Below are 12,667 nucleotides of genomic sequence, written 5' to 3'. Positions count from 1 at the left end.
GCACACAGCTGCAAGCAGAGAGCACAGGGTCAGCCTGCGAGGAGGGCAGAGAAAAACAGGCAGCGCAGGCAGGCCACATGGAGGAGAAGTTGGGAAAGGGGGCGTGCGGGTTTGATGTGGGCAGCTGTGGGGCCAAGGTGGCCCTTTGAAGGCAAGGATCCGTCTGACAGGCCAGACTGGAAAGGGGAGTGCCTGCAGCCTGGAGACCTGGGAGGCCCAGGTGGCAACCCCAGGCCTGCAGCAGAGATGGGGGAAACACACGGGGAGGGCCTCGGGCAGGCCCCAGCTGGTCCTTCCTCTCCTGGAGCTGAGCCGCCAGGAGGCTGGTGCCTGCCTGCAGACCCTCCTCTTTGGAACACAAGCACTGACTCAGCCTCCAAGACCTGGCTCAGAATACCTTCTCTGGAAGCCACTTCACTGCCCTCAGGCACACTTAGTCACTGTGCCCTCAGCCCACCTTGCTCACACCCTCTCTTCTGAGGGTGGTTCCTGGTGTGGAGCCTGGCACAGAGGTGATGCTCAGCTAGGGTCTCCTGTACAGATAGCACACAGGGGGGCATGTGGGTGACTGGTATGGTTGGAAAGGCCTGGAGCTGGGCAGGGCTGAGTCTGGCTTGGTCCCCGATGGGCCCCGGCGAGCAGGTAGGGGCTCCCAGGCCAGTTCTCCCCTGGTGTGTGGGGGTACATCCCCACCCTGAGGAGTCGTTTACTGCCTCCCTCGGAGGGCCTGCCCGGGCCAGGTAATCCATAGCACTTCCCCTCCCAGCTCTTTGGTCCCCATCATGCTCTCCTCACTCTCCCACACACAGGCTCTAGCCAATAAAAAACACATCAAAAACAAAGCCCAAGCCTTAAATTGACTCTGATGCTTGAACCACCCTTTGTCTTTCTGGTCTCTTCAAACACTGCAGGGGGGTGGCTATGCCCCTCCACCCACAGCCATCTTGCCTTTCCCGATCTTGATGCTCTGGCCTTTCCCCTCTGCTCTGCTGACACTGTGCTCTGTTTTCTTTGGGCCCTGGTGACCCCCACCTGCCCTCCAGAGCCCTCTGGGACCACTCGGGTCTTGTCTGCCTGCTGCATCTCTGCCTGCCCCTACTCCTAACCACTTGGCACCCCTGAGACACTGATTGGTTCCTCCTCCTTCACAGAGATGCTCTGTCATCAGGCTTCTCCCTGTGTGAAGTGACCCCAGTGCAGGCCACTCGCCCACCCACCCCTCCCCAGGTCTCCAGGGAAAGGGAACTTCCTCTTGCACACTCCAGGAACTCAACCTTAGGCTCATGTTCACTCCATAAGTGTGCCTTGAGAACCTCCAGAAGTGTGCCAGGCGCCAACAGGCAGTGGTGAGCTGAAAGCATTTGGTCCTTGCATTCAAGGAGCTGGTGTTGGGGTCTGTGTGTGTGTGCACACAGACCCTGAACAAATAAATAAGACACTGCCAGAAGGTAAATACAAATAAAAACAGGTAAATATAAATAAAATTTAAAACAGGTAAATACAAATAAAATTTTAAACAGGGTGATGGTGCCAGGGCACTTCAGATTGGGTGGTCAGGAAGGGCTTCCAGATGGAGGTGATGTTCTAGCAGGAACTGGCATGACAAGAAGTTCCAGCCATGCTAAGTCCTAGGGGGAAAGTATTTATGGCAAAGGGGGCAGCCGGGGCAGAAGCCAGGCCGAGCCCACTCTGAAAAGCCAACCCAACCAGTCAGCTTTCTGAGCTCCCGCCCTACAATCATGGCATTGCAGACTCAGCTATATTGTCCAGGCTGCCCCAGGATGTGCTGGAACATTCTCTCAGCACTCTGGGCAAAAGGTTACGCGGGCTTGCCTTGTACACCTCTATGAATAGAGACACACAGCCCTTCACAGGGACTGCCTTGCCCATCTTGTGTTGCTGAGCCAGAGGGTTCGGCTGTACCCAGCGCCTATTCTGGGATCCCACAGAGCTTCTAGGAGGTAGGGAGAGAGCATGCTCAGACTCCCATCCTTGGGCTGGCTGTGACCCATGCTGCCTGCCCCCACCCCCAGGGCCCCAAGCTGCACAGAGGCTGTGGTCAGAGCTTTCTGGAGAGAAGGGGAATGGGGAAGGAAGACAAAGCTGTGCTTCTCTTGCTGTTCCAAGAATGCCTAACACTGGAAAGGGAGAGGCACTAGGAGTGAGTAGTTTTAAATGTGTAGTGTTTGTTTTCACCTTCACTGTTTTTTTCCACATATAAAAAGTAATATAAGCAGGGGCTGGGGGAGGAGGCAATGGGAATTAGTGTTTAATGGGTATGGAGTTTCTATTTGGGAGGATAAAAAAAATTTCTGGAGGTGGAAGGCAGTGATGGCTGCATGACGTCTCAAATGTATTTAGAGCCACTGAATGGTTGAACTCTACACTTAAAACTGTCATGATGGTAAACAAAAACAAAACAAAATAAAACCCCAAACATTAAAATGGTAAATTTTATGTCATGCGTATTTTACAAAAAAAAAAAAAAAAAGTAACACACGCTCCCAGCTCACTGCTCTATCCTTAGTGCCTAGTACACAGGAGGCATACAAAATAGTAATTGTTGAATGCAACGGTATGAGTGAAAAATTCAAACTCAACTTGGCTCTCCTGGCCTGAGGACCCCAACCTTTGAGAAAAGCCTCAGGAGCAGGCAGGCCTTGGGGAGAGCCCTTTGCTCACCCACAGGCTTCCTGGGCCCAGTGGATGCTGCCCGGCTGAGGCCAAGACTCACCTGGGCCTTCTCTTGCCAGAGAGGGAGCGTCTCTTGCTGGTCTAGCATCCGGGCAATGACCACAAGGCTGAGCTGGCTTCGAAGCTGCCTGTGAGGGAAGGAGTAAGAGGGACTGAGTGGCAGGACACTCTGAGAGCAGGTGGGCTTGAAGTCCACGAGGGGGCAGGATGCCCTCCGAGTGGTGAGCATGGGAGAGCCATGTTGTCTGGAGTACTTTGGCTTACTCTTTTGGTTTATAACATTATTTATTTTAGAAGCAATAAAACATGATGGGAAGGTTTAAAAATAAGCAAAAGTAAAAAAATTAGAGTCACTTTAATTTCAGACGCTGGCACAGTGGTTTTTCTTCTTAGTTGGTCTTTCTCTCTGAATATCTATACTTCTCTGTGGATACACAGAGATGGGCAATGTTCAGCTGCTTTTGCACAGACCTTTGCCTTTTCTGTCCTTTGCAGTGTTTGAATCTTTTAGACCATGTACGGTAATAGAGAGTGGGGCTAAATTTTTTTTTTTTTTTTTTTTTTTTTTTTTTTTTTTTTTTTTACCCAGCATCCAGTGGCTTTCCTTTGGAGAACCTGCTCCCACCCAGGGTGCTCCCAGGGTGGGCACATGAGCCAGTCCTGGCCCATCAGAATCTGAGTGACTGAGTCATTGAGAGGTAGCCTCGGTGCCCTGTTTGGAATTATCAGGAGTGTGTGTGCCTTTCCAGCAGGGCCACTGATCTGACAGGAGGTGATCCTACACCTGCTGGTGACCATCCTGCCTCCTTGTGTGAGAGCCTGGATGATGAATCAAGCAGAGACAGAGGACAGGGACAGAGTTCTGACCACACCCAGAGCCTGCTGTGCCTGAAGCAGCCCCCAGCCCCTGGACCAATCGGTAGGTCAGTGGGTCATGTGAGCCAGTGAAGTGCCTTTGGCTCCAGTCAGTTTGGGCTGGACCAGTCTAGCACTGAACAGTCGGGATGGGGCTAGTATCTGCCATCTTTTGGAGTGAAGACCTCTAATGGGGATTTCAGATGCTAATGTTCAGGGCTCTGATTTTCATGAGTCCTTGAGGTCTGGAAGGAGCAAAAGGGAAGAGCAAAGGGGTGTGGAGACCAGAGGATGGGGCTGGGGTGGTAGCGGCCGAAGAGGCTGGAAGGAGTGATGGGAAGAGGGGTCTGGGGTCCCTCCTCTGCCTATGCTCCATGCCACAGCCCATTTCTACCACGAGGCTCCCATCTTTTCTTGCACCTCCATACATTGTGGCTCCCCATGGGCAGCAGACGTCAGCCCCTGGCATGGACCTTGATGTGGCCGCAGTCCCCAGTTCCTGCAGAGAGCCACCATCAGAGGAAGCAAATGAGAGGTCCTGAAGTTAGAGGGAACATAAGGAACACGAAGGAAAACACTTGGGTTAGAACCAGCTCCTTAGAGGAGAAATGCCCTCAGGTAACAGCACTGTTGGAGGGACCCTCACAGGTGCCCTCAGCCACCTCCCTGGAAGGACACCACAAGGGACTGGGCGGATATCAGGAACAGCCTGCCACAGGCAGCACTGGGAAATGCCGAGCAAGTACTTTAGGGAGGCAGGATCCAGCCCAGCCACTTCCGGGCTTAATGGTCTGGGCTCCACTGCAACTTCCCCAGGGCAGAGCCTCCTGCTGCCCAGGCCTCACGTGAGGGAGGCTCCTGGGTGATGGAACTGAGGTGGGGGAGGGATGCCTCCTTGAACGGCTCCTGTGGGGCTGAGCAGGCTGACGCAGGGCCCTTGTTGATTTTCTTAGCACTTAGTCAGGAAAGTCGGAGGAATCAACAAAGCAACAGGTTCTTGATTAGACAGAGGAAAAATAGAAGCTGCAGGCAACACCACCATACACCAGAAAGGAGAACCTGAAAAAGACGGGAAATGCACGCTGCTGGTGAGCATCAACAGAGATGCTCATACACAGCAGGTGGGAATTTAATCCACTTTGAGAAACTGCTTGGCAAGATCTACTAAAGATGAACATGTGCTCACCCCATGACCTAACAATCTTACTCCTAGGTACACACGTACACACACACACACGACAGGCAGAAGTGTACTCTTGATATGCCAACAGAATGCATTCACAGGTTGGGCTCCATCTACGCAACTCAACCCTATGCCTAACGACAGTGAGTTAAAACTGTATCCGAAGGCATGGATCTTCACAGTGTCATGTGAAAGAAGCCAGGTACAAAAGAATACTTGTGTATGATTTAATTTATATTTAATTTACATCAAGTATAAAAATAGGCAAATAGCAGCTGTTGGAAGCCGGGAATAGTGGTGACGCTTGGGGGGTAGGCAGGTTCTGCTCCTGTTTCATTTCATGACCAGAGAGCTGGTCTCACATGTGCTCGATTTGTGGCAATCCACTGAGCCATACACTGATGGTCTGTGTTCTGTTTGTTTGTATGTTGTAGTTCAATGAAACTATTACTTAAAGAAGAAATTCAGCTGCAGGGAGAGACAGGATTGCCAGATTTAGCCAGTAAAAATATAGGCTGCCCAGTTAGATTTGAACTTCTTATGGATAAACAGAGTAATTTGCTTAGCATTAAGTTTCTCCCATGCAATATTTATATTTTATCTGGCAACTCAGGGAGGGGCCAGCCATTCCTGGTCCATTCCTTTTTTTATTTTAGTGTTTGAGAGAGAGGGTGAGTGGGGAAGGGACAGAGAAAAAGAGAATCTCAAGCAAGCTCCATGCTGTCAGCATAGAGACTGATGCAGGGCTCAAACTCAGGAACTTCGAGATCACGACCTGAGCCGAAGGTGCCCCTCCCTGGTCCATTCTTGATCGGAAGACCTGACATTAACCCATGGGGCCCTCCCTGACCCTCTCTCCTTTTAGCCTTGACCCCTTTCTGTGGAGCCCCTCAGCATTCCAACCGGACCAGAGACCTGTGGAGAGGCAGCCTCATCTAGACTGCCTCATGGGATAGCAAACAGGAGCCCCTCATCATCCTGTGAGTGCAGCCAGACCCCTACCCCTCACCCAGAGCCCCACCCTCCATTTTCTCCCTGGCCACACCACAACTCCGAATGGCTTCCACCTCATTGGCAGTCAGGACCTGCTCTCCAGCTGTTCCCCAGCAGCCCCGGCAGCAGCTGGGCCTGGAGCACAGTGGGCGGTAAATGGCCCCTCTGTGCTGCTACTCCAAAGCTAACTTGTAGCCAGAGTCAGAAGGCCTGCATCTGGGCTTCATTAATCCAAAACCCAGGCCTGTGTGGGAGCTCCTTTACCCTGCAGAGGGCGGGGAGGGGCCAACCTAGGGGTGGGGGTGCTGGCAGGCCAGCGAAGCAGAGCCGGGGTGGTTCCAGAAGGGAAGAGGCGGGCTGGGTGGGTCAGGACAGGGTTGTTGTCCAGAAAAGAAGAAAAGCACCAGAAAAAGCACTGGGTGAACGGATGAAAAGGAACCCACATCTGAAGGTGACATGCTCCCCCTCGCCATCCCCCCCTGCGCACTGCCTTTCATTCTGATGGTCTCCTGCCTTTTAAACACAATCTCAGTTCCCACCGGGACACAGGGACAGGGGATAGGGCCACTTTTTAATTTTAGACTGAGAACTTACTCTACGGAGGAGAAAACGCAAGGACTCACCCCAAATAACACCCAAACTGTGTAGGGGGCAAGAAAAAGGAGCCATGGGCTCAGCTGAGGTTGGCCAGGGGCTCTTCCTCTCCTAGACGTTGCCCGACCCCACCCGGCAAGGCCTCTCTGGAACTCAAACCAGCCGGACAAAGGAGGATGCAGAAGCCACTGGAGCCATCCCAGCCACTGTCATATAAGGAAACAAGCTCCAGCCTTAAGCTCACACCAGGCCAGGGCTCTGCCTCAGCCCTGCCCCTCCCCGCCCCTGCCCCCCACGGGCCTCTGTAAGATCAGGACACTGGATTAGCGCTAAGAGGAGTCTAAGGCTCTGGGAAATCTGGAAATGACTTTCCCAAATCCACAGCAGAGCCAGGAAGTGGAAAGCCGGCGTTCTGCCTCCCAGCATCCAACCTTCCCTCTAGCTCCTGCAAGGGGCAGCCCAGCCAGGAGCCAGGCACCAACCAGAGTGGGCCACTAGGATGTTGGGACAACCACACTGGTCAACGCAGCCCCCTCTGGGGCCCCTCATCTTTGCTTCTCTGGAGGGGAACCAGGCCCTGCCAAGGCTGAACTACCCTAAAAGGCCATCAGGCATCTGGCCAAAGGCGTGAGCTGCCTTTTCCACGTCTCTAGGGCAGCTCAGGAAGCAACAACAGTGGCCTGTTCCGCTGTGGAAAAGCTGCCCAACCACCCTGCCTCAGGGCATCTGCCTGGCTTGCCTCTCAGGGACTGTCCACAATGCCTCCCATGCATCACAGCCACCTCTTATGCTACCCCCTCTTCACTTGGAGTCCACCTTGCATGTGAGCATGTGCTACCCAGGCAAGAAGGACTAAGCCCTAGGCTTAGAGGTTAGGGCAACTTCCTTGGTAGTCTGCCCAGTCATCCACACACAGGTTAGGGTACTCATCAGTGTGGGCATGCACAGTGCAGACAGGAAGAGATGGCGGGATGCAGACAGTCATGGATGCTTACAGCTCACTTGTACATGGATGAATCCCACAAACGAAGTGTTGACACTATGCTGAGGAAGCCAGACATAAGAGAGAATACTCTGTACAGTCCCATTTACACACATGTTCAAAAACAGGCTAAACTAATCTATGGAAAAGAAGTCGGGGAAGTGGTTTTCTCTGTAGAGGGAATGCCTGGGAGAGGCTCAAGAGGGCTTCTGGGGAGCAGATGACATTCTATCTATGGTCCTATGATATAGTCGTAGTTATACACACGGTCCCCTTTGCTAAGTGCACTGAGTATCTACCTTTGATGTGTCCTTTCCCAAATGTAGAACTAAATAAAAAGGTTACTATAATTTAGTAAATAAAGTTCCTATGGACAATTATGACCCAACTCCAATCCTCCTTACCACCTTTCTTCCCTCTTTCTTTTTGGTATTCTGATGAAATCCACAGAACCTCAGGCTTAGAAAACATCTTGATAGTCACCCCATCTAGGGGCGCCTGGCTGGCTCAGTCGGTAGAGCATGCAACTCTTGATTTCAGGATCTTGAGTTCAAGCTCCTCATTGGGCACAGAGCTTACTTAAGGGGCACCTGGGTGGCTCAGTTGGTTAAGCATCTGACTTCAGCTCAGGTCATGATCTCACAGTTTGTGGGTTCGAGCCCCATGTCGGGCTCTGTGCTGACAGCTCACAGCCTGGAGCCTGTTTCCGATTCTGTGTCTCCCTCTCTCTCTGCCCCTCCCTCTCCTGCTCGTGCTCTCAAAAATAAATAAACGTTAAAAAAAAATTAAAAACAAAGTCACCCCATCTAATGTCCACATATTTGTCTATTTAGTTAGGTCCTCAACATACCTGAGGGAAGTAGCCATATTTCCCATAGTTCCCTCTTTCCAGGTGTAACAGCCACACTACACTTTTCTCTCTTTCAGAATCTTTCTGCTGCTGTGGGTTGGGTCCTCCAAAGGCCCTGGGGGTTGTTAACATTCTAGTCAGTGAGGTGCTCAGAGCTGGCCCTAACTAACGCCCATTTTCCTGGCCACCCTGATCACAGATTGAGCCCAAAGTCTCTCTCACATGTCTTGCTGTCAAATCTCATTTCCCAGATCCTGTTGTTAATTGTGCAGCTGGGTCTCCCTTTTCCTCTCAGACTGTCATTGTGGTTTGTTGAGATCTTCTGGAATCTTCCATTTGCTGTCAGTTGTATTCATGTCATGTGTGAGTCTGACCGTTGTTCCATTAATGGCCTCATCTGAGATACTGGGTCTGCCCTGACCAACCTGTCAGTGAAGACAAGCCTCTGGGTGTCCTGGGGGCCTGCCCTCCAGGCAGGCTCTGATGGCCAGCAGCGCCTGTGATGAGAAGCCTGACATTTCTCCTGTCATCCTCAGGATACAATGGTAGTCTCTACCAAGTGCCCTACAAAAGCCCAGACAGTCCTTTCCAGAGTACTATTCTGGTTGGCCTGTCAAAACATAAATGAGGCTAGTCTGGTAGGATTTATTCTTAGGAATCCTAGAAAGCAGAGCTTCCTTTTCTGTGTATGTGCTCACAAACTGTCCCTGGGGAATGGTGTGGGGGGCGCCTCAAGCCCGCCGCATACGCCGTGCTGAGTGAAGAGAGCTCATCCTGCCCTCCCTTCCCACCTCCGGAGGTCTCCGTTGACCCAGGGCACCCCATGTGCTCCTCCCCCAGCAATGATGTGGGACGTGCTTGCACCCACCACAGGGGACTTAAACCCATTCCGCACAGCTGGAGGCTTCCATACAGTCTCTGCCCATGCTGTCTGCGGCTTCGATTCCCTTCTATCAGTAGTGGAGTTGAGATGAAAAACGATGCTCCTCAACAAAGAAGAGGGGAGCAAACCAGGAATTAGGTAGTGTTGTCCTCTCTTCATCAGTGTCGACATGTCACTGCCAGCCCAAAACAGCACTCCTTTATTCAAAACCAACTTCACAAAAGTCCCTTCTATGGGCCTTAGTTTTCTCCACCGGCGCCATCACTGGTCCACATGGTTTGCCAATCTGCCTTGTTCTGGTGTCCTACTTTCCATCTTCCCTATCTGTCAAAAGCTGAGATCATGCTTGAGTTCCGGGTGCAGCCCCTGCTGTCTCTGGATACTTCCTACTTCTTTCCTCACTAGGTTTACATGCAATCCACATTCAAAATGTTACTGCACCATCTCCTAGCCAGCCCAAGCCATCTTTCCATTTGCAACTGGCTACTAAAAAAACAACTCTATGCTTTTTGAGCTCTGCCCTCCAAAAGCGAGAGCTCCATGAGTATGAGCATGCACACACACGAGTCCCTCCTCATTTCAGGCTCCAAGGGCCCAGAAAGCAAAGTCACACCTCCCACCTCAAGACGCTCCTAGCCCAAGGAGTCAGCCAAGGGTGCCAACAATCAGGGCCCTGTGTCAGGAAGTATCTTGGGAGAGATGTCTCCCATCTGAGCCTAGTCTTGAGGTTGAGGAAATGCTAACCAGGCAAAGAGAAGGAGGAGAGGGATAAGGGAAGAGGCTTCTTTCGGAACATGGAACTGACGTTGAAAAGCTCAGAGACAATGGGGCACCTGGGTGGCTCGGTGGTTAAGTGTCCTACTTTGGCTCAGGTCACGATCTCACGGTTCATGGGTTCGAGCCCCACATCAGGCTCTGTACTGTCAGCCTGTTAGCACAGAGCCCACTTCAGATCCTCTGTCCCCCTTTCTCTGCCCCTCCCCCACTTGGGCTCTCCCAAAAAATATTAAAAGAAAAAAATAGAAAAAATGAAAAGACTTGGGGACAAATTGTGAGTTTGGGAGGCTGGAGTTTGGGAGCTTGCTGGGGACATGAGAAGGGGTTAAGGTAAGACTGGAAGAGAAGGCACTAAGGTCTTAGTATGCCACTGTTTAAATTTCATCCTGAGGATAGAAGCCTGAGGGATTTTAACAAAGCAAAAGCATGACGTGGCTGGCTGTGCATCTGAAGCCAGGTCACAAGGCTGGACAGTGGAGGCATGGGTCAGATGGGAGACTGCCTGGAAGGAGGCAGCAATTCAGGGGCGCTGTGGCAAAAGGTGGAACTGGGTGAGGGTGGCGGGAGAGATGTCTTTTGCTGGGGAGGAGGAGCTGGAGGGGACTGCCCCTGGGCTTCAGACAGTGGGCACGTGCTAATGCCAACATGGAGACAAGGAAGACAGGAGAAGGTGGTCCTCCTCAGAAGGTGGTGACTTCTGTTTCACACACGTGGAACCTGAAATACTTACCCACACAGATCTGGTGCTTAGCAGAAAAGTCTAGCCAACGGTATTGACTTGGGAGCTGCTGGCACATGGTTGGAGTTGCAGCCATGAATGTGGACAAGATGGGGTATCAAGTCAAGTTCCCTAGGAGGTGGACTCTGAAGTGGAGGTGAGCATGCAGGGAATTTATGGGAGGGGGGAGAGGGGTGCTCTTGAGACGACCTCCTGTAAGGATGAAGGAAGCAGGTTTGAGCTAAAGGGGAAATCCAGGTTGCAATGTAGTCACAGCAGAACCCGTGGTTGACCCTGCAAGGACCCCTGGAGCTGTCAAGGGCCTTCAGAGATATCCCAGGTCGAGGCAGAGGGACAGGCCACTGTGCCCCCAGCACTGGGCTGCTCCCGAGGAAGGCACCCAGCCCCAGATAAGGTAACCATCTTCAGCAGAGGCATCCTGGGGTAGACTGGCAGGGTGAAACTCAGCACCTGGGGAGGGGGAGCTGGAGTCCTGAAACAGGGCCATATAGACAGAGCACCACAGCACTCAGCCCGGAAAGCTCCCTGAGACTGTGCCAAGTGACCACAGGAGAGGGACCGGGGCAGAATTCCCAGGCAAACTGAGGCTTGAGGAGCAGTGGAGGAAGGAAATGGATGACGGCGAGTGAGAAGGATGGGGCAAAGAGGGGGAGGGGAATCAGAATTAACACTGTGAAGTCAAGGAAGAAAATGATAAGCTTGTTCCTGAGGAAGGGCCATTAGGTCAGTGGTGATAAGGCAACTTGGCCACAGTGCCAGATGAAGTACATTTCCTCTACTCCTGGCTCTTTGGGTCACCCCTACCAACCCCCGTCCCATGCACACCCACTCATAAAAGTGAGCCAGATCCTCTTCAGCCACAACCCCTCACACTCCTGGCTTCATTGTGACCCAGTTTTCCTTTGCTGCCCTTTCAGCTCCAGCATGGCCCCTTGACCCGTAGACATGACCTTCATCCTGCCTCTTGTTCCTCCAGATTTTGAGACCTTCTGAAATTTCGAGGGTTTTTGGACCTTGGCTGCCTCCTTCTAGAATGTTCTGGCCTTGCCCACCCACAGAGCCTGAATGTCTGTTTTCTCAGGTGAGAACTTCCTATGACACTCTTGATCTCTGAAGATCCACCACGGGGCCGGGGCGGGGGGAGGGGGCGGGGCAGGGTTCAGAATGTCTGTTTTGGGTGGATGGAGTAAGGGAGAACAGGGGAAGGGGAGCTCGGAGGTGTAGCAGGAGCTGGAGGAGGGGGTGAAGGCAGAATTGCTGTTCTAAGGGAGGAGACGCATGAAGGCATGTATGTATTAAGGAACAGTCAGTAGAGAATAAAAAGTGAAAGGTATAGGAGTAAGAAGGGATAAGTAAAGAAGGTCTGGAAGGGATAGGACTGTTGGGGTCCTGACCATGGGAGGTGGGGTCGGGAGGAAAGGAAGGAGGTGAGTTGTGGGTCCACTAGGTGTGTGGGTGGAGAAGTCAGTGGAGAAAGAAGGGACGGTGCTGTTTGCTGGTGTTCAGAGGTTTCAGCAGCAGGAAGTGGCGATGTCTGGAATCTGCTGAGGGACCCATGGAGGCTGGCCAGCGATTCAGAGTGGGTTCTGGTTAGCCAGAAGGGGTCAGGGGCCAATGCAGGGATAGGACACATGAGGCAGCACACAGGAAGGAAGTCATGGTGGAACACGGTGCCCAGGACATGAAGGCAGCAGAGGCAGATGGACAGAGAGAATGAAAGGGTCTAGGACCTGCACCGAGCTGGGGGTGGGAGGGTTGGGGGCTGGGGGTGGTGCAAGGGTGGGTGGGGGGACATAACACTCTACCATGGTACAGCCCTTGGCCCTACCCTGAGGGGAGCGAGCAGCATGGAAGATGAAGGAAAACAAGGAGGGTGTGGGGAAAGCTATGGTGTGCCTGCATGTGCTCTTATCCCCAGTGTTCAAAGACCTCAAGACTCTGAAGGCCACTTTCTCCCACGGCTCCTGCATTTAGCAGCCAGCTGCTACTTGCTGGTCAGAATCCGGCTGATCCGGCAGCCTGCTCAAGCTGGTTTCATCTTCCTTTCCACTTTGGAGGCCACAGTTAAGCAGCATACACAGGATATCTAATAAACATTCGCGGGTGGTGAAGGAGGT

General features: G+C 52.4%; 1 protein-coding gene across 4 annotated transcripts in view; it reads right to left on the bottom strand.

Moving 5' to 3' along the window:
- The window catches only part of FAM178B (family with sequence similarity 178 member B), a 114,555-nt gene that overhangs the window by 22,094 nt on the left and 79,794 nt on the right, over positions 1–12,667 (bottom strand). For all 4 annotated transcript variants that reach the window (XM_043603236.1, XM_043603238.1, XM_043603235.1 and 1 more), the window contains exon 13: positions 2,735–2,822. In XM_043603236.1, coding sequence (XP_043459171.1) covers positions 2,735–2,822 — 88 coding nt within the window. The remainder of the gene's footprint in view (positions 1–2,734; positions 2,823–12,667) is intronic.

The sequence above is a fragment of the Prionailurus bengalensis genome, chromosome A3 (assembly GCF_016509475.1).
Source record: "Prionailurus bengalensis isolate Pbe53 chromosome A3, Fcat_Pben_1.1_paternal_pri, whole genome shotgun sequence".
Lineage (NCBI taxonomy): Eukaryota > Metazoa > Chordata > Mammalia > Carnivora > Felidae > Prionailurus > Prionailurus bengalensis.
Note: the sequence above shows the minus strand (reverse complement) of the source record. Positions and strands in the feature narration are given on the sequence as shown.